The sequence below is a fragment of the Dryobates pubescens genome, chromosome 3 (assembly GCF_014839835.1).
Source record: "Dryobates pubescens isolate bDryPub1 chromosome 3, bDryPub1.pri, whole genome shotgun sequence".
NCBI classification, from domain to species: Eukaryota; Metazoa; Chordata; class Aves; order Piciformes; family Picidae; genus Dryobates; species Dryobates pubescens.
This window is the reverse complement of record NC_071614.1, coordinates 41,770,442-41,794,624: the sequence shown is the minus strand read 5'-3', so window position 1 is coordinate 41,794,624 and position 24,183 is coordinate 41,770,442. Positions and strand designations below refer to the sequence as shown.

General features: G+C 39.1%; 1 protein-coding gene across 4 annotated transcripts in view; it reads left to right on the top strand.

The window, feature by feature from the left end:
- EFEMP1 (EGF containing fibulin extracellular matrix protein 1) overlaps nt 1–24,183 on the top strand; it is a 47,918-nt gene that overhangs the window by 541 nt on the left and 23,194 nt on the right. For 2 of the 4 annotated variants that reach the window (XM_054180043.1, XM_054180044.1), the window contains exons 2-5: nt 8–95; nt 229–316; nt 3,225–3,273; nt 3,453–3,713. In XM_054180043.1, coding sequence (XP_054036018.1) covers nt 236–316; nt 3,225–3,273; nt 3,453–3,713 — 391 coding nt within the window. In that variant the 5' untranslated portion in view covers nt 8–95; nt 229–235. Of the gene's footprint in view, nt 1–7; nt 96–116; nt 317–3,224; nt 3,274–3,452; nt 3,714–24,183 lie in introns of those variants that run through there. The other 2 variants (XM_054180042.1, XM_009902048.2) reach the window with 2 other exon arrangements.

Sequence of the window (24,183 nt, the reverse complement as noted above, 5' to 3'; positions counted from 1 at the left end):
CTCTTAGCTGGATAAAGCACAACGGACTGGAAGCGCGGCCAAGCCTCACCCTCTTTACAGGAGAAAAGGGGCAGCGTCCTGGCCGCTTCCCCCAGGTAAGAATTAGGCGGCTGTTGTGCGCTCGCAACTGGGGCAGCACCCGGACCCAGTCCCCGTCGTACTGACTCCCTCCTCCAGTGTAGGGCACTAAAAATATTTCTGCTTTATTTGTTGTTTTCTTCTTTCAAGGCTCACGATGTTGACAGCTATGTTCTTGGCTGCTCTCGTTCTTATTACAGTACATTCGCAAGAAACTGAGGAAACCATAACATACACGGTAAGGTTTAACAAGAGTTGGAGATAATTACTGCTTTGCAGGGATTCTTTTCCAAATGACCCTTAAGAAAACCCAAATTTCTTGCCAATGTATAGCATGCAATACAAAGGTCTTTGAGTTCAAATGTTAACCATAAAATAAGCCATTCCTGCACTGTAGCAGCCTTTTAAAGTTGAAGTTGACAAGATTGAGCAAAATAGGCTACAACTGCCTGTTCTGGAAAGCTTATCTATGTGCTGAGATTGATGAACTGAACAAAACTATGAGGTTTGAGTATTTTTTTTTTTCCTTAATCTTTTTTCATAAAGACAGGATCCATAGGAGCTTCATTTGAAATGTATAGAGGTTGACAGATAATTATGTCAAACATTCTTGTTTTCTTTGGGGTATTTCAAGCTTTTTTTAACAGAATTTAAGTACTTCAAAATTTGGTGATCTTAATGAAGCATCTGAGTCCTGGAGTGATCCTGTGACTGTTTATTTCTGAGCTCATTTTGAGCAGTGGTTTTTCATGCCTTGATAAAACAGTATGAGAATATTGGGAATGAGTACTGCTTCTAACCAAGTAATAGGATATGAAAGTTAAAGGCCTTTTTATGAGGCATTTTTAATCTGCTTGTGTTCAGACTTTGGCTTGCATAGTGCATGTCCTAGAAGGAGTGGCAATTACATTGGCTTGGGCTGGGGAAAAACCCTTATTTTCACATCTGATTACAGTTGTAATCCCGGCAACTTGCTTCATATGGGTGGACCTCTGCATATGTGTACAGACATTAGCGCAATAAATGCCACACAAGCAGAAAATTCTGCACACGTGCAAAAAGTTAGAGAATCAGAGCCAAAGACTGAGATTGTGTTTTATACAAGTAATCCCACTGAAGTCAGTGGGATGGCTCAAGCAAGTAAATATTGCGGAGTCGGACCTTACCACAGAAGGCGAGGCTCAAAGAAGCCTCAAGTGAGCATCAGGAAACCAGTCATAAAATACTTTAGCACTGGGATTTAGAAACAATAGATTTTTTGGAAAGTTGGGAGTACCTCTGTTTAGAGGCTTCTGTGACTTTTAAGTCCATATATATATATATGAAGTGGAAACTGAAGATCTAAGTACCATGTGAAAATTCAAACAAACGTAGGAATCACAGCCCCTCCTTTTCTGCAATTACTACATGTTCTTTTTAAACAATCAAGTAGCATTATGGGATAAGCACAGTTCTGTTTACACCAATGGAGCATTTCCTTCTTGCATATTTGACTTGCATTCCTGTATCACGTTTTCAAAGAGTCTTAGCAATTAGGTGCCTCAATAACCTTTAGACTCTAATCTACTCAGCAAAACAACATTGCAGAAAACCTTATCTTCTGGAAATTTTACTCTTGGGATGCTACTGTTTCTCATGTGTACATTAGGCCATTTAGGGCTAAACCTCTTTCTGTTGTAGAAGTCCCTTCAACTGCAGTCACAGATGGACTTGGCTCTTTATGGTTAAATAGACAGTACTTCTGTTGTGCATTAACAGGAATTGGGTGGTTCAGTAAATGCATGAATTAGCTGCTTTTCTTTGGGTTTGTATTTTCATAGTAACAGTAACTTTCCTGTTGTCAATTCGGCATATAGTCATTCCTATAGAGACTGAGAATTGTAATATAATTTGCTGTCCACTTACCCCCTTGGAAGAAAAAGCCTCCAATATTACAACTCGCTGCCACATGTAGTAGATTGCTGGTGTCACCTGCAAATGAAGACAGCATTTTCAATCTTGCTGTTGAGTCAGTGTCAAAATAACTTGAGGACAGTACAAGAAAGAAGTGTATCTTGGCATCAGAAGGACACAGTTGTCACTTGGATAGTTCCTTGTTACATGTAAAGATTCAGCTGACTGATTCTCCTTTTCTATAGGGCTATTACAGTAATATCCTACACAGCATTGGATACATATGCACATACAGTACAGCCCAGTTGATTCACTGATGTTTCAAATGTGTCTGCTGCTGTTGGTAGCATTGTTATGCTTTGCTAATCAGTTTCTGTAACTGTAACCTGTGATTAAAATTACTGCCCTCCAGACAATTACATGGTCCTGGACAGAGGAATAATGAATCTGCCTACCTAAATGCAGGACAGAATATTGACAATTCTTCCTGAACCTAGTTGTCTGCAGTGATGTAAATAGTTGCTGAGCAGAGTCTTGCCTGAATTTCATAAAGCCTTGTCTATATGAGTAGTCCTGCTGTTATAAACAGTAACCATTTATTGTATGTCTTGCAATGTATTTGTCCTTCCTAGGCTGCAGTCCTGGAGTCATGTGATTACAGAGCATAAGAATGAATCTCCAGCTGTCTTGGGATCCTTCCCCATTGCTACAGTGCTAATAGGAGAAAGGATGGAGTCTAGGGGCATAAATGCCCATTAGTCCCTCTGGCCAGCAGGCCTCAGGAATGAAAGAGGTTCGCCTGTTGGGAGGCAGTGGACAAGATCAAAATTCAGAAAAACTTCCTCTTTTTTTTTTCTTAAGAAGATTTTCATACTGGCCAGTTGGGTCTATCTAAAGGTTCTTCTCTTCCATGATTCAGCAAATGATAGGTGCTCTAAAACAGTGTACAGGAATAAGGCAAGGAGAAAGCGATGCCTTTCCCATGTCATTCCCCAGCCCAAATAAAACCTACTTACTCAGGTCAAATTCTACCATAGGAACTTCTTGAGATACAGGCTCTATATTCTCATACACACATTTCTGCACAGTGATGTTGCATCAATAGTCATTTTTCTGGCTTACCAAGGTGTGCAAACATTGCACCTCCCTTAGTACCAAACCCTGAGTTCATTGAAATATGCTTGATTATTATTTTTCAGAAGAAAGAATCCAGAGTAGCCTAATTTTTTCATTATATTTGTTTTTTTGTACAGCAATGTACAGATGGCTATGAGTGGGATCCCGTTAGGCAACGGTGCAAAGGTACAGTAAATAATTTTCCAAGACAGACTTACCATGGGTATATATTTAAGTATTATCATTGCACAGCCATGTTTTGGACAAGGAGGTGTGCTTGCATGTCTCATTTTGTTATTTGTATTAGTAGCTGTTGCAAAAGGTTTGCCGGCTAAAAGCATGACTTCTGTTGTTGCTAACTACAGATATTGATGAATGTGAAATAGTCCCAGATGCATGTAAAGGTGGGATGAAATGTGTTAACCACTATGGAGGATACCTCTGTCTACCCAGAACAGCACAAATTATTGTAAATGAGCGAGAAGAAGCAGCAGCTGAATCCACTAGTGGTCGAAACAATGTCATTCGACGAACTCCAGCTGATCCTCACCGTGCCCCTCCAAACCCAACTCATCAAATTCAGTGTGCAGCTGGGTATGAGCAAAGTGATCACAATGTTTGCCAAGGTAAGCAAACTGCCGAGTGTTTTACTTTCAGTGTAACTGGGGTGTATGTGGTAACAAGTCTAATGCCTGGACAATGACAGCTGATAATTCCTGCATCTACTAGAATATAGTGTTGCAACTGTTGTTGCTGTTCAAGGTAACAGAACTTGGCAGTTTGTTGTAGCCTTACAGTGTATTCCATCTACTTCAGGCTAACAAGTAGAATTAATTATGTTGCATTTAAATCCTCAAAATACTTGAATGCAACTTCAGTCAAATATTTTGTATTGTATAAAGTATGTCCAGGAGAGCCAAGGCTTTGACAAAAACAGGCAACACAGCAGGTCATATTACAGACAGTTTCTAAGGATTTGCAAAACTTTGGAATTTCCCTGAGTGGATGCTGAATGGAACACAGAACAGCCACCAAATGAACTTTTGCTTAGAGCAGATTGTAATGCAGAAGCATACAGTAGTTTTATTATGTATGAGGAATATTTCTTGAGCAGTAGGAACATCTGAACAGACTGTGCACTTCTGGTCTTTGGGAGCAGTTCTATGCAGACCCTGCCAGCTTGCTTTCAGCCATAGTCCAGCCAGTCTCTGAAACTATGGCAATGAACAGCTTTCATCTGAGCGTACATACCCTGGGAATTTTGGCGCTGTGTGTGGTATATTAGCAACATTAATTGCATACATTCAGGAACCAGGCTCACAAACATTACTGTAAACAAAGACTTTCATTTATTATTTCATATAAATAATTTACTCTCCTACTTGCTGAAGTAACAAATATTTTATCCATTGTTTTGTTTTCTTTCATAAAAATATATTCTACTCCTTGTTCACAGACTCAGTTTTCAAGTATGTTAGTGGGATGCCCATGCAAACAGAGGGCAAAGCTTGACCCCTGGTTCATCTTTTCCACTTTGTGGCTGGTAACACTATAATCATATAAAATAGTACTTGAGTGACTATAATCAGGGCAAGCTGGAATATAGAGTGGAACAGAGTCTTATTTATCACTAGTAAGTAAATTCCTTGTCATTCTGAAGCATAGTAATCATCACGGAGGCTGGATAAATTGTTTTTATAGGAAAAGCCTCAGATTTCCATTTCTGGTTTATCTGCTAATGTTCAACGTTTCTGTCACTCCAATTCAAGAATGTCAAGTAAAGAACCTACTGCAGGAGTTAACCCTGAGTTTTCACATAGGGTTGTCAAAGGAAAATCTATTCCAAAGGTGGCAGATTCCTTTTTTCCTTTGTTTAACTTAAAGTAGCAGCAGAACCAGGAACAGAATACCAGGCTCCTGTATTTGATCTGGCATGCCCTCCTCTAGGTGATGATGTGTTACTGTAGCAGGTAGTCATCTTAGCTGGTGAATTGCCTTAACTCTAGTGTGTAATAACATTTTTGTTTGATAAAATGCAAGTAATGCTAGAACTATTCCAGATATGAATATCATTGTTGCTGCAGTAGCTTTAGATGTATACATTTGGGGTAGTTTAACAGCATGTAGTACCAATACCTGTATTTCAAATGAAGATTGGGAGTTGGGGTTTACTTACAGACCGGTTGGGTTTTTTGAGAAGATGATTGATGGTTGTAGGTTACTGTTATTTTACTCCATGCTCTGGCTTCCTGAAGCTTGCAACTAAATATTTATATTCACTTCACTAATCTTTGGTTAATGTATAACACCATCTAACTGTTTTTATAGTACCAGAACTTTTTTAACTAGCAGGCATACAAATTGTGGTGAAAGCTGGGACTTGACTGTGTCAGAGTTTTGTTACTAATTTTCTCATGCCAAAATTTCATCTAGATGCAGAAAGCATGGAAATATTAGTGTTTAAAAGCTGAAATGTATTGTACTGAATTAATTCCAGCTGGAAAAAGGGTAGTGGACAGTGTGCTTGAAAGAAAGGATAAAACACTTTTGGAGCACTTAGAGCATGCATTCAGCTTCATGATCTTCATACTTTGCTGAAAATATCTTATAAAAGATAATCTTGATCAGCAATGGTCCCACTGTGGATTTATTTAATTATGGTTAAAAGACTTTGCTATGATAACTGCTTGAGGCTCATAGGGAGTGTAACTTACACATATAGTCACACTTAAGCTTGTTTTATTGTTTAGTAAATCAAATGCGAAGTCCAGCTCCTTCTAATTGTTTGCAGATGTATGACATTTTCCTTCCAGTCCAGCAGCACTAAGTATTTTCTAACTGATGCGAAAGCATGGAGACCTCTGTTTAAAACGATGGCATGCTCTGAGGAGCTGTTACTGACATCACATTAGAGTGTGAAGGGCCTTCTGTTTTAACACAAGCATCCACTCCCTTTTTAAACACTGAATAGCGAAGGTATGAGGGGCCAAACACACTCATGTTGCTTTCTGTGCTTGGAATAAACACATATAAATGACACTAGCACTGTTGGGCTTTAAGAGGCTTCAGTGATGTGCTGAGCTTCATTGCTGGGTACAGCGTGATGCGGTATGGTCCGATCCTGTTTCAGCTGATAGAAATTAGAAACATTCAGAGAGGATCACGATGCTCTGACCCTAATTTAATCTACCACAACACAGCCATGTGCCTGAATTACAAAAGATGCATAATACCTTCTTCTGACCTGAACAAAACAAGTGACAATTATGATATTTATTATCAGTGGTGAGAATTTTCTGTCTGCAACATGTGCTGTTATTTATTAGAAACAAGATAGCCCATGAAGAGTACAGATGGCAGGTTGGTATCAAAGCAGAAGACGTGCAGAAGACTGTCCATGGAAATTACTGCAATTTCCTATGCTGTATATCATTTTTATAACTACTAATGATCAGAATTATGTTCTTGTATAGTTGTGTTATGTTAGAAGTGTAGGTAGCAAAAATTTCTTGGGGAAAATCTTAATAAGGTACTGTACATAAGGAGTAAATGCCAGTAATGGCAAAAACTTCTGAAATGAGGAAGGGAGGTTATTCTGGAGGAAGCTCTTACGTAGAATATGTACAAAGCACTGTTTTGTGCTTCAGCTTAAAACATTTTAACTGTATCTTAAGTTCTGAGTTTATGATATTAACTGATCCTCCCTTTCCCCATGTCTGTATAGTCAGTTCACACTTCACTGTCACTTCCAAGTTTGCCCTTAACTCAAAAGGCTGCTGAATTGGTCGCTAAGGTAGATTACCATACGTGGTACCTGCCAGCACTTTCAGGAAGCCATTCAGATGTTCTGACCTCTCAGGGCAAGTGTATCACTCAAACTCGGAAAAGTGAAAAATACAGTAAGAAATATTTTTGAGGAAATTACTGAGTTAGCTAATAATCACAGATAGTTTTGGCTGACAAAAAGCATAAGTAGCTGCACTCTGTTGCCTGCACACAAGACTGAATTGTATTTCTGCTGTGGCATAGCACATCCAAATCACAATAGACCCTGCTATTGAAGTCAAAAGAAAATCACCCAATTAATTCAATTTTGTCAAATGTAGTCTCCAAGAAACTACGACACTTGAATGAAAAATGGCCAAGTAAGGGTACTAAATAACCTGGAAAGCCAAAGAACATGTTTTTCTTGTCGTTCTGTCATGCTGGCAATACAAGCAATAAAGTAAGCAAACTTTTGTTGCTTTTTTTTACTAGATTAACTTCCTATAGTTCTCCAGTCTCTTTATAACCCTTTATGCTACTGTGATTGTAAAATACATGGAATACATTGTAATGGAAGATACCAATGCGGTGGATGCATTTATGTAATTAGTTCTGCCTAATGTCCAGTGGTGGACATTGGTTGCTTTTTTTCTTCTCTGGGGCTGGAGGAAAGAAATAAGCTTGTTTTCTGTCCTATGCTTATTTTATTCCTGCAAAATCATTGTAGGGATCTCTTCATTAATAAAGGTTAGGGGATTTTGTGTTGAGTTTTCTGGTACTCTTCAGAGTAATTTACCATACTCAATCTAGGTTTTTATCTCAAGAAGTTGAAGTGGGCTTATTTGATAGATTTACACTAAATATTGCAGCTCTAGAGGTTTGGTTGGTTGTTGTTTTAATAAGGAGGGAGGGACAAAGAGAAGCAGGTCATAATGTTTTATTTTTGATACGGCAATCACTTTATATATAAACACGACAGGAATACACAGCTAGCATGAAGGCCATAAAAGTTGGATAAATGCAGGTGCACTCAGCTTGGCCCATTGCAGAACTCGTTCGGGTTGGAGGATCGGCTCTACCTCCAGCAGGGTGTTCTTTAGTGATGTTTGGCTGTGAGGCAGATTATGCTTCTGAAATGCACCTCCTGATGAGCTCCACTTAACATGCTTTGATTTGCCTCACTGAGTGGTCTTGAAACACGCAAACCAGATCCTGTTCAGATGAAACTAAACCTGAAATGCACTGCAGGAGTGCTGCTAATACGCCACAACCACTTACAAGCATTCAGGCCCTGGGACCAGAGTGGAGAGAGCCAAGACCCTCAGAAATGCATGTACTGGGACAGCAGAGGTTCTTAACCAACATCTGATCCGAGTCCACACTCTTTGCTGATATAGACATAACCCAAAATACATCTGTAATAGTTTCTTAGACTGGACCCAGAAGTGTTCCAGGGAGTCTCTTGTAAAATGGTGCACCATCTCAAGTTTTTCCCACTTCTTATATTTAAGGACTACTTTATATATCAAAAAAGTGCCTTCAGCGTTATTTTTTTTTCCAAAAAGCCTGGGTTGTGACAAGCTTAGTTCCAGAGTTCTTCCTCTCAACACAAGACCTATTGAGTTTGAGGGTAAGGTGAGGAGAGAGGCTGTGGTAGGACAAATAAGGTCTAGTTATCTGGTTTAGGTTGCCATTAGCTCATCAAAGTGCTTACTGAGGCACAGTTCATATATACATATGTTTGCTTCAGCAAGTGGAGAATGCTTGTTGCCAGCAGTAGCCACCCTAAAAGACTGACTTGCTTACACATGCTATTTGAATACTAATTACTTGGAAAAGCTGTAGGAGTTTTGCAGGTTTAAGAGAATCCACAGAAGAATACAAGCTGTGTTTTCACAGCCCTTTGTACTCAGTCTTCATAGATGCCAATTAATTTCTTGTACATTTTGGGTACGTCATGCAAAGATCATCTTTCATCAGCCCATCCTGAACCAGTTGTTCAGGCTGTTAATCTGTGAAACTTCTGCATTCTGTGGCAAAGAGCCCATTCTGAAGCATCTCTTTAATAGCCTTGAGGGACCAGAAGGGAGGTCACCAAAAAAAAAAAAAAAAAAGCATCTTCAGGGCCTGAGGGCTTGTTTTTGGGCATTTTGAAAATCTGACCTCTCTGAATCATCTTCCCATCTGTGCTATTTGCACAGCTGTGAGTGCTGTGTCAAGACCTTGGATAGATATTCTCTGTTCTGTCTGACCATTTCACTATGAACATCCATCATAAGCATAAATACTAGCAGCTGCTTTTCTTTCTTCAGTCAGTTACTACTTTTCCATAGTTCTGACCCCTGCAGGAATATGCTCAGTGCATTGGAACTAAAGATTCACAGAATCAACAAGGTTGGAAAAGACCTCAGAGATCATCCAGTCCAACCTATCACCCAACACCTCATGACTAACTAAATCATGGCTTCCTTTTTGAACACCTCCAGGGATGGTGATTCCACCGCCTCCCTGGGCAGCACATTCCAATGGCCAATTACTCTTTCTGTGAAGAATTTCTTCCTAACATCCAGCCTAAACCTCCCCTGGTGCAGCTTGAGACTGTGTCCTCTTGTTCTGGTGCTGGTTGCCTGGGGGAAGAGACCAACCCCCACCTGTCTACAACCTCCTTTCAGGTAGATGTAAGCAGCAATAAGGTCTCCCCTGAGCCTCCTCCAGGCTAAACAACCCCAGCTCCCTTAGCCTCTCCTCATAGGGCTTGTGCTCGAGGCCTCTCACCAGCCTCGTTGCCCTTCTCTGGACACATTCCATATGATAATCATGGTAGATTCAGGCAAGCTCCTCAAAGTTGTAGTTCTTGAATTGTAATTGCACAGACAAGTAGTAGGCTTCAAGTTTCAGTAAACTCATTAGCAGGCCTTATGGCTGCTTATTCAAGAAAAAAGGATTATACAGTAGTCACAGTGACTGTCATGCTTTTAGGTTTGATTTGTTGATTGTAAAGCCATGTTTGCTTAGTAGCTCTGAGAAGGATAATGTTTTGACAGATAAAACATAGCAGATGTATTCAGAAGACACATGGCCTGAAGAAAGTCCAAACCTTCAGCCTTCTGTCCTCCTTCAGAAGTTCATGCTCTAAGCTGGAGATCTTTTTTACAATACAGTCAGGACTAACACCAGTTAGCATGGGCGAAGAATGAGCTGTCTGATCCTGACTGGCCATCCTGGCACCCCATTAAAAGGCACAAGTATCCTGAAGTCAGTGAGCTCTGATAGCATACCAGATACTCTAAAACATGATTTGTGGGAGCACAGGGTGGCTTTTCTTTCCCGTTAAATGACAGCAGAAATTGAAATTCTGTTCCACAGTAGTGCAGGGATACAGAAAGTTTCCCTAGCAGTAACAGAAGTGTGAGAGCATTCTGGCAGCCACTTTAGCATATTTCTTGGATAATTTCATAATGATACCATTGACACTTTGTGGATAGACTCTTTCTCCCATGTCTCCATGAAAGATATGTAGCAATATTCTCAATGCACTTGCTTTGAGCAGGCCTGCAGTTATTTCGTTCTGGACTGCTGCACTGTAGTTCTTTAACCTGCTGAGAAAGGTTGTGTGTTTCTCCTTTCTCCAATTGCTTGCTCAGGGTAATTTTCTTCCAACGAATGTGTTTTTTTCCCCTGTTTTCAACCCGATTCTTGCTTCAGATTACTTAGTATGTAATAGAAATGCTCTCAAGCAGAAGCTTGAAACAGGTTTTTTTTTTCCCCTTATTTCATTCTCTTTTGGAGTAATTTGATTTTTTTATGCTGGCAAAGGAAGATGGTAGCTACTGTTTCTCTTTCCATTTCTCTGTGCCAAAATAGTCCTTCCCACAAATACGAAAGTAGTCTGTTTGATTCTCCACTATACCACCTAGTGATGCCTGTGTTTCTTTGTACATCCTTTATGAAGAAGGAATATCTACAGCCAACCAAACAAGTCCCCACCATCACTTGAACTGATTCAGTGTGTTTCATAGCTTTGCTATCTTGCCATTTTCCTATTATCAAGGGCAATGAGAACACAATGTTATGGCACCCTGTACTATCAATGTATTTTTTTGTCTGGTGAGAAGCACGAGAGAGGTGATTTTTTTTAATTTACCTTACCAGGTTGCATTTTAAACATTCTGTGTATTTTTATGGCATAGTCAACTATTCTTGTACAGCACTTTGTCATGGCAACCCTCTGTGTGTGTGTGTTTTAATGGACTAAGAACATTTTGTTCATGGAGACAGAACTTGTCTCTCTCCTTTCAATATACTTAGAGGGAAAATTAGTATAAATATTCCTTATGATGCTTGTAGTGTTGTTTTTTCCTAGACTATTATCATTTATGCATGTTCTATACTAATTCAAGATTTAAACATCCTTTTGTCTGAAGGATTCTTACCAAAGCACAGTTTGCAACATCTACTGTTCAGTTGGTTCTATCCACAAGATTGGCTAGTAAGATCTTTTCTCTCTTTGTATGTGACAAGAATATATGGAATAGGTAATCAGCCATGTAAAGTTCATGGATGAAAAACATGGCATTTCAAAGATTATATCTGTTTTCTGATTTGTTCAATTTTGTGCTCACAGCAGACAGAAGGCCATAGTTTTGGAGGCAAAGCTATTTGCCATAATTCAATACACACAAAATTTAACCCGAAGAAACATATTAAAAGCCCAAGAATCCTGTTTGTGCATTCTTTCATTTACATTATAACTTCTCTAAAAATACAAGAGGCATTTGAAAATTACAGATCTATGAAGTAGTTTAGCATACATGTAGTCATTATAAAATGCCTTTTCTGCTCATTCATATTTGTGTTTTACTTGTTGATCTGAAATCATGTTAAAAGTTGGTTCTGTTGTAAGTATAGTGAAGAAATGTCTTAATCTTTGTTATGTGTAATTATGTGGTAAAACTATGTAAGCTACAGCACTAAGAAAAAGTTCTCGAGGCCAAAAAATTAATTAGACCTCTTCTGACATAATGTAACCAAATCTCATAATTAGTCATTTTGTTGAACTAGATATTCAATAGACCTTTGTCTGCTGCTGTTACCAGATACCTTAAATAAGTAACTTCACCTAAGTGAAAAATGCCCCATAACTATTCTGCAGCAAGAAGGGGGGGCAGGGGTGGGCAAGGCGTGTTCATTGGTTTGGGTGCACAGTGGGAGGTTTCTTGTTTGGTTTTGGTTTGTTTGTTGCTTTGGTTTTTTACATGGCTTTCTTATTTTCATTTTTTTACTGTCAAAACACTAGTTTTGAAGGTGGGAAAAATAGTACTCATTTGGTTAAGGATAGTGATGACGACTACAGATGGCTAACCACAGAAACCAGGAAATTCTTAAATAGAATGGTAAAGGATTCAGTGTATGAAGGTGTATTTCCTGGAAAGAGATGTTTACTTTGGGACGCTCTCAGTCTGTCTTTATTAACTCCTGATTAAGGAAATTCATGCCTTTGGCCATATATAGACATCATATAAGCCTCTTTAAATCAGTTCTGAAAAGGAGATGATGTGGATGAGCTTTCTTTTATAAGCTGATTTTAATTGAAGTAAACTTCTAGACTAATGCCTGGTCTGATATGATATAAGCAAATCTGACATTGGACTTGAGCGTTGTTGAGTCTGCGCTTGAATATATATAGTATAGATGTCCTGTGTAATGCTGTAAGTACAAACAGAACTTGTTCAGGGATTTTTATATGCCTGCATGAGTGGGATTCTTGTTAACAGGTAACCAGTCATGATGTGTGCAATAAAGCTTTGGTAGATAATGAAAGCCTCAGAGAGTACAGTGATTTTTTTGAATTTTCAAGCCTGAATGGCTTCAGGAATATTGGATTTTTCTGTCCATCAACACCAGTAAAATCTTCATCTTGACTTTTCAAAGTAAGGGGCCACTGTCTGCATACAAATATTTTCTTTCAAAAAGATGGCCTTTGTAAAGGACAGATAGCCTTCTCCTGGCCTCTGAGAAAATAATCATCTCATTTGCTTTGATGCTATTGACACCTAAACACCACTACCAGCTGTAACCAGCACCAAAGAAAAGCCCACTTTGATAAGCCAGATTGCTGTAGTAAAACTGGTGTTTGGACAAAGATTTAGAACTTTAGTTTTCAATAATTAAAAATAGCAAGAGTTAAAGAAATCTGGGGAGAAAAATACAACTTCTTATACAATGCAAAAATACCACGATGCCAGAAAAACAGTAATGTGGAAGATCAGTTACTGCATACCTCCTAGTACTAACAAGTTAAAAGAAGAAGAAATCCTTGTCAATACTGTAACAGCTGTCTGTTCTAACACAAGAAGTTAGAACTGGAAAATGCAAGGACTTTTCACAGGTAACAATTCCCTGTATAGTTTTGAAGAGGTTGCCAATAAAATAACATTTAATAATAGACTTGCACAGAGGAAAGCGATAAACCATGGTAGAGTGAGCAGAAATTTAAGTGTGATTTTTAGCTGACATTATGTGGCTTATAAAACTACCTGGTCAAGAAATATAGAAAAGGCAATATTTATTTTCTGGACTAACTCTGTGGAGAATTCTGGGTATCTGGGCTGCATTAAAAAAGAGATGGAATCAAATAAACATTTAGAAGCAACAAATACAGTTCAGTGTTTAAAGTTTCATCTAAGTTGATGAAAATAGCAGCATTGCCTTTAAAAAATATTTACTGAACTGTACATCAGTTTTGAAACCATTTTGTTTTACACCTGCATTACTGGATCTTACTTGTACTTCTGTAACATTTAAATTACATTCTTAGCAGATTCATTTTTTCTCGAGTGACTTTCTTATCAGAAGAAAGTTCTCCAGATAGCTTTGAGATGATAAAGATGAACCAGATAAAACAATGTGTTGCCTATCACACTTGTATTTATTTTGCATCTAGATCTTCATCAGTCTTACCTGGCTTAATTTGAAGAATCAAGATAGATTTTCTGCTTGTATGTTACTTGAGTGGAAAGGAAGTTTACACTAGTTGAAAGACCCTAAGATATTGCCAGAACTTCTAGGCCTAGTAATTTTTACCTTGTGCAGAAAGCACTCTACAAGCAGATAAAAATGACAGACTTAAGTCAACAACATTGTAGAGCACCTCTTGGGGCTTGTAGAAGCAGGAAAGTATTACAGCTTGAATGAGGCCAAGTTGGAAGAGAGTTATAACTGCCCTCCTGATATGCTTTGTGCACTGCAAAAGCTGGCTGCAAGAGAAAAACCCCCTTTTTGTCCCATGGAAAACACTATTTGACCAGTATTTAAGCAATCCAGAAAATACAAGTTTCAAGCTGTTATTCAGGATGTAGAAAATGATGGGTTTGGGGAGGGGGCTGCTTTTTGTGTGTGTGTGTTCTAAGATAAAGTGTTCCTCTATAGAAACTATGGTTCTGTCTGCCTATAAAAGGGGGAAATCCCCATTTCTAGAAGATATTTTCATTAAAAGATTGCTTCATTGTGTATTTAAATCTACCCTTTCTCTTCATTATGATGATACTCAAATTTCAGTCTTCACAGTTAAGAGAATCTCTTCCTTACTATGTATGCAGATTTATATGGCTCCAGGCACCTTTGAAATAAATTGAAAGCACAGCCATGTAATAAAGCCAAACCCAAAAAACTAGCCAAAGGGATCCACCCAGCAACACCCTCGAACACCCTCAGCTTCTTTCCCTAAGCACAGCTTTAGAGCACTAGTCTTGGTCTTTGCTTTTCTCCACCCTCATGAAAGCTTCCTGGGGGATTCCCCAGCTGGCAGAGAAGCCCGATCTATGCAAGTGGCTGTTCATGATGCAGGAACAGTTCACTTGCTTGGTTTTCTTACCTATCAAACAGCTCATAAGGAGTGTGGCTGTTTGCAGTACTGCTCAGCCCATTTCAAGGGAAATGCAAACTAGAAGCAGCTCACACCAGGAGAAAGCACCAGTGAGGGGATGAGAATATATTTTAATAGCTGCAAAAAGAGATAAGTATGGTAAAACCACACAGAAATAATGAAGAGGCTAGAGAAAGCAGACTTAAAACTGCTGGTTTCTACTTGGAAACAACAATTCAGAACTTTTTATGATGCTGAAAGGTGGTCTAGTTCAAGCACCTGAGAAACAGAAACACTTCCTGGACTCAGTTGCTATGGGACATGGGTGGCAGCCACAATGTAAGAATTTAATTAAACAAAGGTCTGGACATTTTATATATAGTGAGACTAGAAATTAAAGAAGACTAGCTTTTGAAAGAGATAAATCATAAAATAGTAAGGGTTGGAAGAGACCTCTGGAGATCAAGTCCAACCCCCCTGCCAAAGCAGGATCACCTAGGCCAGGCCACACAGAAATGTGTGCAGATGGGCTTTGAAAGCCTCTAGAGAGGGAGACTCCACCACCTCTCCAGGCAGCCTCTTTCATTGTTCCGTCATCCTCACAGGAAAGAAGTTTTTCCTGATGTTGAGGTGGAACTTCCTGTGTTCTAGTTTTTGTCCATTACTACTTACCCTGTCACAGTGCACCACTGAAAAGAAACTGTCCCCTTCCTCTTGATACCCATCCTTCAGTTATTTGTAAGCATTAATAATACCCTCTCAGTCTTCTCCAGGCTAAACAGCTCCAAGTTTCTCAGCCTTTCCTTATAAACAGATGTCCCAATCCCTTAATCATTCTTGTAGACCTCCACTGGACTCTTTCCACTATTTCCCACTTTTCTGCATTTGGGGATTGCTACCTGGGGACTGAGTAAAGCCTGTTCCCTGAAGCTTTGATTAATCATTCTGGTGGACATCAGACATTTGGGATCATAATAGAACATTCTCTACTCCACAAGCTGCAGAAGGTTGAGACTTTCTTTAAAGAGAGCACAAACCAGTATAGTTTTGTTGAAAACTACTGGGAAATACAGAAAAAAAGTTTGTGTAATTCTGACAAAGTGATGTATAATCACCTCTGAGTGTTAGTGGCCAATCCTTTCTATATCAAAAAGAAATCAACTATTAATATCAGAACATTTTCATTCATAGGAATCACAGCTCGTTATTGTAGGAAAAACCATGCAATACTGAAATTCAGTGACATCGTTTTGTAGTGCCACAGCTTTCAGAAGTCTTACTTAGGGTCCATTCTTCTGGGCAATGTAAGCACGTAGAAGGGTATCTGCCATGCTCTGAACAGCTTACTGTTGCATGCACTTGAATACCTTAACAAGGACACCCTTTACACAACAGTGTTGCTGATTTTAGTGTTATATTTGGGGCAAAAGCAGCAGCAGCTTATATTATTGTTTGCATTTGATTCTGTATTTTAGTGTCTGTCATGTCCAACCTAGCCAAAAACTGGCCTCAGCTGTGGGAGCCCCAGGGGTGCCATGCACATGCCTCATCTGTGACCAAACTGGGGCTAAGGAGCCATTTCACAGTGCCTTGTCCTCAGGGTGGAGTCACGCTCCTATGACAGCTATGATCAGTAGGCTGAAAGCAAAACACTAAAGAGCCCAAAGGGAGCAGTTGGGATTTTCACAGACTGAATGGCCACTCAGAGGGTTCAGCCAGAATGAACGATCCAAAGTGTCAGCAAATGTGAAAAATAGCAAAAAAGGTGAGACAAAAATGTTTTGTTAATTTGACCATTACTTTTCAAGTGAGATAGCCATGGGATCTGCCTAGATCAGCTGAAGGCCATCTCTACAGAACACAGTGGAAGCTCGTGCAGCGCACCAGCCAACACGCACTCCAGCTTTATGGCATAAGTTACCGTACCGCCTGTGTCACACAAATTCAGATTCAAGACAGCATTACTGTCCCATTGGGATGCAATTGGAAAGGTCTGGGTAGACAACAGCCCTTAAAAACTGGAATAATAATGTGCAGGTTTTTCCATCCCTATCATTTGTCCTTAATTTGAAAAATCAAATGCTTATGTCCAATTGTTAACTATTCTTAGCACTAATTTCATAATTTAGCCCAGTAATGACCAAATGGCTTCCTTACAGTTTTGTTGGGGTTTTTTTTTTCCCTCAGTTCACAGCTGGCCTAAATTTATTTAGTTTGGTGCTTAGGTTGCATTAAAAAAACAAAAGTTTTGTGACTCAGCCTCCATAACTGTTTTAATCAGAAACCAGACTTGACTTAATAACTAACTGCCTGAAGAACACTACCTGTAAAAAGTCAGAGGTAGTATAGTTCTCTGTTCTGGTTAATAGCTTAGAGTATATTTACAGCATCAGGAAATATCTCAGATTAAGAGGGACCATAGGAAGTATCTAGTCCAACATCCTTCTCAAAGCAGGGTCAGCTGTGAGACCCTCAGACCAGGAAGGTTGAAACAGCCAGTCCTTGAAAACCTCTGTGGATAGAGAGTGTACAAACCTTCCTGGACAACACACTCCACTTCTTGATTGCCCTAATGGTGAAAAAGGTATCCAGTCAGAACTCCGCCTTACAATTCACCGTGGATTGATAGAGACAGGCAAAAGAGATGTGCTAAAGGTGCAGACCTTTCTTCCTCCTTCATTTTTGATTCTAACTGGATTGCATTGGCCCCTCGGCAATCAAGCTATTTAAAATTATTATTTGATTTGGCTGTAGCACAGAAAGAATGCCAGTCACCAGTGAAAAATTTCCTTCTGGAAGGCACAGCGTGCACAAGATGCAGTGAAAACGCTCACCTGAGAAAACCTCCTATCTTCACACTTCTAAACACTTGCCTTACATTCCTTCTGTTTTCTTCAAGAAGGGTAGAAAAAATACACTTTCTTGCATTTTACTGTTTCTCACTTTACTATTCAGAACTAGCAATTTTGTAAAAGTGCTGTATTTAAGGGGAAAATGGTTCATATTTTTTTACAACAGGTGAAGGTGAAGAAGTTTTTCCATAAGGGAGAGTAGTACAACTCTGGGGCAGCCCTGGGTTTGAATGAAAACATTTTCATGGGAAGCAGATTAGCTAGTGAGAAGCTGGAAGTCATTTCAAGCCTCCCCTAACCCAACTATTCCTACAAGCGAATGTCTCCAGCTTTTCCAGTTTCAGTTTGTAAGGAAAACAGGGAAGAAAAAAAAAGTCTTGTCAGTGTGACTCCACATACCAGGAAAAAATGTAAAGTTTTACAGAGCAGTCTTCAACATATAAAGCTCTGATAGCTAATGCCCACCAAACTTCTTAAACTACCAAAAGTATATCCAGACTAATTTTAAGAAACCAACCCCATGTTTATACTTGAGTGTCGTATTAAGACACAGTTGTGTCCTGGTGTTTAAAACACACACTTGGATCCCAGCAATTTCACTGACATCTTTGCACATGCCTAAATTTACACAATTACTTAATGCTGTCCTAAGTAAGTCCTTCATCCTGTTGCTAGGATCTTTTATTTTAAAAACCCTCACTAAAAACTTGCCAGAGCAAGCCTGCAATACCAAATGCAGAACAATCCTGTTCAGGGGTGGGTAGGAAATGCTTGAAAGGCTAGGAGGGAGTAGCCTTGCTCTGAAGGAATGGTGCTGTTTACTCAGCTTGCTGTTATATCGCTGGGACAATTAACAGTTTTCAGATCATTCTCCTGAGTGTCCCAGCTTGTCTCATGTCTACCAGTGTTAGCCCTTTTAGATACTCTTCACATAATTTTTGTTTCTTTGTTCCTCTTTGCTTTACTTAAACTGGCAACAAGTGCCAAAAACTGACTGAAAATACGAATTCACGCTGTGATCCTGGATAAATTACTGTACAATTAACAATATCACAATGTGCATTTCAAAATGTTAATGAAATAAAGCTGCTCCTTTAGGAAACAAGATACTTTACAGTTTATGATTTATGTTAACTCTAAATAGGAGTGTGAACAGTTGCCAGATGAAATAATATTGTCACTCTAACTAAATACTTCATGCCACTTCTGAAGGAAGTGATGCCTGGCTTGACTAAAATAATCATCTCCTCAGGATCATCTCTGTACAGATCTTACCCCTTCTAGAAATGGAATTGCAAAATTGTGATGATCTGAAAATCAGATACATTTTCTTCATTATGAGAAGCAGAACAATGCAGCAGACATGGCTGGTGTGGGACAAAATGACATGTAGCTGTATGATCAGAGAGTTCTTTCCATTAACTTCTTGGATTCATTCTGTTTCGAGAGGCTTTGCTCTCTGCTACTGGACATTTCAGGCAAGCACATGTTCATGCAGTAAGTATGAAGCCTTATGGGGTAAATAAAAGTTACTGCACAAGTAAGAGTAATAAATTAATCCCAAGAGTTTTAGGCCTACAGATAAGAGATTATTGTTCTTTGCTTTGAAAAGATTTTGGAGTTTAATATGTATTCAGCCATTACTTGCCTGTTATGCTTTGCTTCCTTCTTACTTTCCTTTCATTGAAAAAGAAACCTAGCTCCTTAAAAATCATTTGGACTTGATCCTAAAACACACTGAATACTTCTCAGTCCTTTTGGAAATAATAGGATACAAGAACTTTTATGAGTTAGTTTTCATTTCTGATGTGTTTTTTTTAAACTTTAAAATCAGTTCAGAAGATCCTTACTCAGTATTATCTGAGACACTGTATTTATTTTCTTTCATATTGGTCTTATGGCCTGTACATGAAATCTCTAAAGCATATTAATATTCTGGTAGAATCCAACCAAGTTTAGATACAGCTGTAGCTAAAGAGGATTTCAAACTAACTGCTAGAAACTAATCCTGTCATTGGCCTTCCACCAGTGTTTTGCATATTTATTGGTAGCATCTGATTAATTCAAGCCAGCCTCTAAATTAATGGAGTTGGTTAATTGCTATGTAAGCTAATAAGCTATATAAGGAAAGTTTTGAGGCTACTTAAAACTACATATTATAGTCTGTAAACTACCAGCACAGAGAAACACAAATTCCTCAAGGTTACACTGTGAACGTGAAGCTGATTAGCCTGGGAGAATGCCTGCAAACAGTGTTTTGAGCTTTTCAAACTAATAAAAGTTCATAGTAGCACAAATAATAGCAGGATTGGTACAATTGTTTTTAAAAAATTACTTTAAACCACTTCAGCTTCTTAAGAATTTTCCCCCTTTATCCTATTGGTAAGAAATTAATGTGATCGTAGATGTTTGCTTTTTCTCCACTATAAACAGGGCATCTTACTAACACTCGGGTACATTATCTCCTTGCTCCACCTTTTAACTGTATTACTTCCTTTTAGCATTACTTTGAATAATTAGTCTTCTCTACATTCACCTTCTGTCAATTCGTCTCTTACCTCATCAGTTACTGTAAATTAGCACTTCCATGAAGAAAGAGCCACTAGTCATTATTTTGTTGCCATCCAGCAAATGAATGAGCATGACATGGACCTTCCCCCTGAAGCTGCAGAGACAAGCTGAGTGTACAGTCAATCACACTGGAATTAAATCCTATCAGAAAGCATCTGAGGCAGCAAGATGTCTAAGAAAATCCTGAGTGTGATTGACAGCTTTCTCCAATAGCTTTGATGAAAGTCTAAAATGAGAAATCTCTTCTCCCATCCTGCAAGAACTTATGAGCAAAATTTATTTTGACTAACCAACATTGGCCTATATTCAACAGGACACGAGGCCCTTATGTTCCCCTGTAGGTTTGTGCACATTCATTAACCTCTTCAGTGGTCATGGAAAGGGTAAATGAGGTTTTAATCAAACATGTATGAGTGTCTACTTAGAGCTAGAGACAACTGGGCAAGGAGACAGTTCCACTGAGCAATGTTCTGATAATGTCCTAGGCATCCCTCAGAAATACTGAGGTGCAGACAGACTGTAGCAATATCCTGGGCAATATAGCTCGTACATTCAATGAAAAATCATGCCTTTTAAAGAGGGAATGGAATAGACAGGAAACCAAGCAAATTACCTTCTGAGAAAAAGATAAAGAGAAGGAAGGACCTCAATGCTACCTCTTCAAGAAAGATAGCTAACACTTCCCACTCATCTTTTTTCCTGGAGACAGAAGCAAGAGAAACATGCCATGCCACAAAGTGTTAAAAAAACTTGTCCAGTCATTCCATCAGGGCCTGCTCCTTTCTTTCCCCATAGTAGCTACAAATCTACATCCTATTTGTTCCTGCATGTCTCTGGAAGCAAGCAGCCTGGTTTGGATGGGCATCTGTACTAGCATTTGTCCCACACTATGCAGTTCTAGCTGAATAATGGTCTCCATGCTGTGGGTGCTTTTCAGTGCCTGCCAGTGACCCAGAGCCAAAAAAGTTTCTTGACACTGAGCAATGGCTAATACTGGTGTAACCCTTTTAGGACTGAAATGATTATTTTCTCAGTGTCACTGGCTGTACTACCTACTTAACATCAACACATTCTGGGGAACACCCATGCTTTGTTGCAATGGCAGATAGTTTCAAAAACAACAGTTTTCTTTAATTCTGTTGTAAGCTACCCTTACAGAAACTTCATCAGCTTGCACAGAGTAGAAAGAATTGTCAGAGGAGCTACCTGTCCTTTCATGAGCATCTTGCAAAAGCTGATTTTCTGACCAAACTGTGTTTTGATGAAGTGTGTTTCCCTCCTGGTGCTCACTTACCTGTCTTTTGTATGTTTTAATATCATCTCAAGACTTGCATAGGGCTGTATCTATCTTAGATTGGTTTTATTGGGAAATAAAGTACACTGCCATGCACCCATGTGGACAAAATTAGAGCCTAGACAACTTTTGTACAGAGTTCCTTTGGCCACAGCTTCTCTGTAGGTTTCATTTGGCAGGAGTGATATCAAGCAGAAGTCTTCCCCTCAGCTTCTGATGTAAACTAAAATACACCTTATAAATAGCAAATACAGGCACTGGGAGAAGTGCCTTTGGGCAAACAGCCACCTTTGGGCTATGGGAAAAATTTAGTTAGATATGATTCATAAAAATAATTAATGGGGTGCCATAAACTCACTTTGCTCTTCACAAAGGCACATTCTCTGCCTTGATAAATTAGAAGGGCAGTACCCAGAGGAATAGGGAAGGAAAAACATGAGGAAAGTACAAGTGGGAGATTTAAGGAAAAGCAAGAAAAATGGGGGCTTGAGTTTTCAGACTGGAAAGTGAGATTTTGAAGACCATCAGACTATGCAAGGAACAAAAAAAGGGGCTTTGTTAGGCACCAGATCCTGCTGTGCCTCACTTCTGATGAGCTCCAGCTTTAATTTTGCAAAATTTGAAGTGTAATACATTTCAAAAATAAATTAGTTTGTTCTTTAAGCCCTAGTTTAGTTCAAGGCTCCTATTGATTACAGCTGGAGCTGGGTCAAGCTTGAGCTGTGTTCTCCTGGCAGATGTTCATTTCTAAATACCTTTCATCTCATCCAGCAGTGATAATGATGTGCTTAGATGATGTGGCAGCAATTATTTATCTGCTGTGTTAGGTCTTCTGTTTAATGCTAGCCAAGTCCCCTAAAGTCAACCCATGGAAAGAGATGATAACATTTTCATCAAATTTCTTGATTTCTTCCAAAGAATTTGTATCAGCTCTATTGTAGTTCAAGTAGTCATTGTTTTCTTCACTTTCACTGACAAATTTGGAAGCAAAGGGCCCTATTCCACCATATTTATTAAGTTTAAACATGTTACAGATAACTGTTGTCTCATAGAACACCCCCAGGAGTACTCCTCAAAGCTTCCATTTTCCCAGGTTTTGGAGCATCCTGTCTACTAAACAAAGGCAAGGCAGAAAAAAAGAGGGTGATGTAAGCCTTGGTTACTCTCTGAATGGATATACACGCTTGCTTAATACTACGTAAATACTGGAAAATAAAGCATGGATCTTGTCAAACATAAGAACTTAGCAAATAATGAGAATTAGGAACAGCACTAATAGCAAATAGAGCTGAAGTGTTTACTGCCAAGTCAGTGAGAGATCCCACATCCTGCCTGGCAATCAGTCTAAATACATCCTTTCTCCCACTTCATGTGACCTTTTCAGGTCAGCAATGCTGTGTGTTAGTTTAATATTTTAAAACTGGAACTTTACTGGTATTTGGCCTACTTTTTTTCTGTTTATTTTCTAAACAAATGATAGCCACTCCCTCCTCAAGCTAACCTTTTAAGCTTCGCCAGATGTCTGTGAAGATCACAAGGTATTTAAAAAAAAAAAGAAATTAAAGAAAAAAAAAAGTCACATGCTCAGGCAAAGAAAAGCAGGTTGCTGCATTTCACTGTCCTGACAGCCCTGCAAGCAGGCTTCAGGAATACTCTGCTTACTCTAGGAAATACTGCTGAAATCCCATTTTCAGTGAAAAGTGACAGGATTAACGTAGTACAGCATCTACTCTCAGGCAAACCCGTGTAACTTCCCAGCCAAAGCCAAGGGAAAAAAAAGGGAAGAGCTGTCCCAGTTGCTACTTCTACTTGATTGTTTAAAGGCAGCTGGGAAGTCAGAGCCTGAGCCTGAGAGCAGAGCTGATCACAGTTTTAAGGCGAAGTAATTTTGGAAGAAAAAATAGTTCTCTCTTCCCAAAGAAACTTCTGTTTTTGTAAAATGTTAGTTTTCCTTTATTACTGGCTCACTGACAGAACAAAGTATTTTTGTTCTTTTTTGTTCCCGAACACAGCAAAAATGTGGCTAAACACCAGAAAAATACTAGTTTGGGGCCAAAACAAATAATAATTTTCAGTTTTCAGATATTTTTTTTTTGTCAGGTTTTTGAAAGAACAACAAATACTTCCCAAGCACCACTCCAGTTTGCAATCTTCTACACAGCCCCAACTTACTTCAATTATCTTTCTTGTCCATCCCCACTTTGCCCACAGACCACCAGAGGCTTCCTTGGGCTCACGTCTTGCTCTCACCACATCTCGGGCACATGCAACCACCGCAGGACAAGTTCTCCTGTGCTACACAGGGTGCAGTCCTGCCTCAGCACTTGCTACTTAGGCATTCTTCTAACAGTTCTGCTTGTATTTCGAATCAGAAAAAAAAAGTAGTAAAATACTTTGGCAGGTACTTACCAGCTCTCTGGTGAAGAAATGAGCATCAAAACCACCTTTGTGATCTATCTAGATCATGCTGTTAGTCTTTGGCTATAATCAAGTGTTCAATAAACACTATTTCTGTAAGTGAAGAATATTTGCATCAGTAGTGCTTTTTTCCCCTATTTTCCTTAGCCTCCACTTAGTCACCTCTATCTTGATGCAGCTTTTTAACTTTAATTTTTCTTCCTACTTAAACACTCAGACTGCCTCTTGTGGTTTGTTTAATTATCTCCAAAGAAGAGATTTTCACTAGTGCCTCTGCCTCATTTCTGATCCTGCCTGGCTTCTTCTTGTATCTATTCTCTTTCAAACAAAGT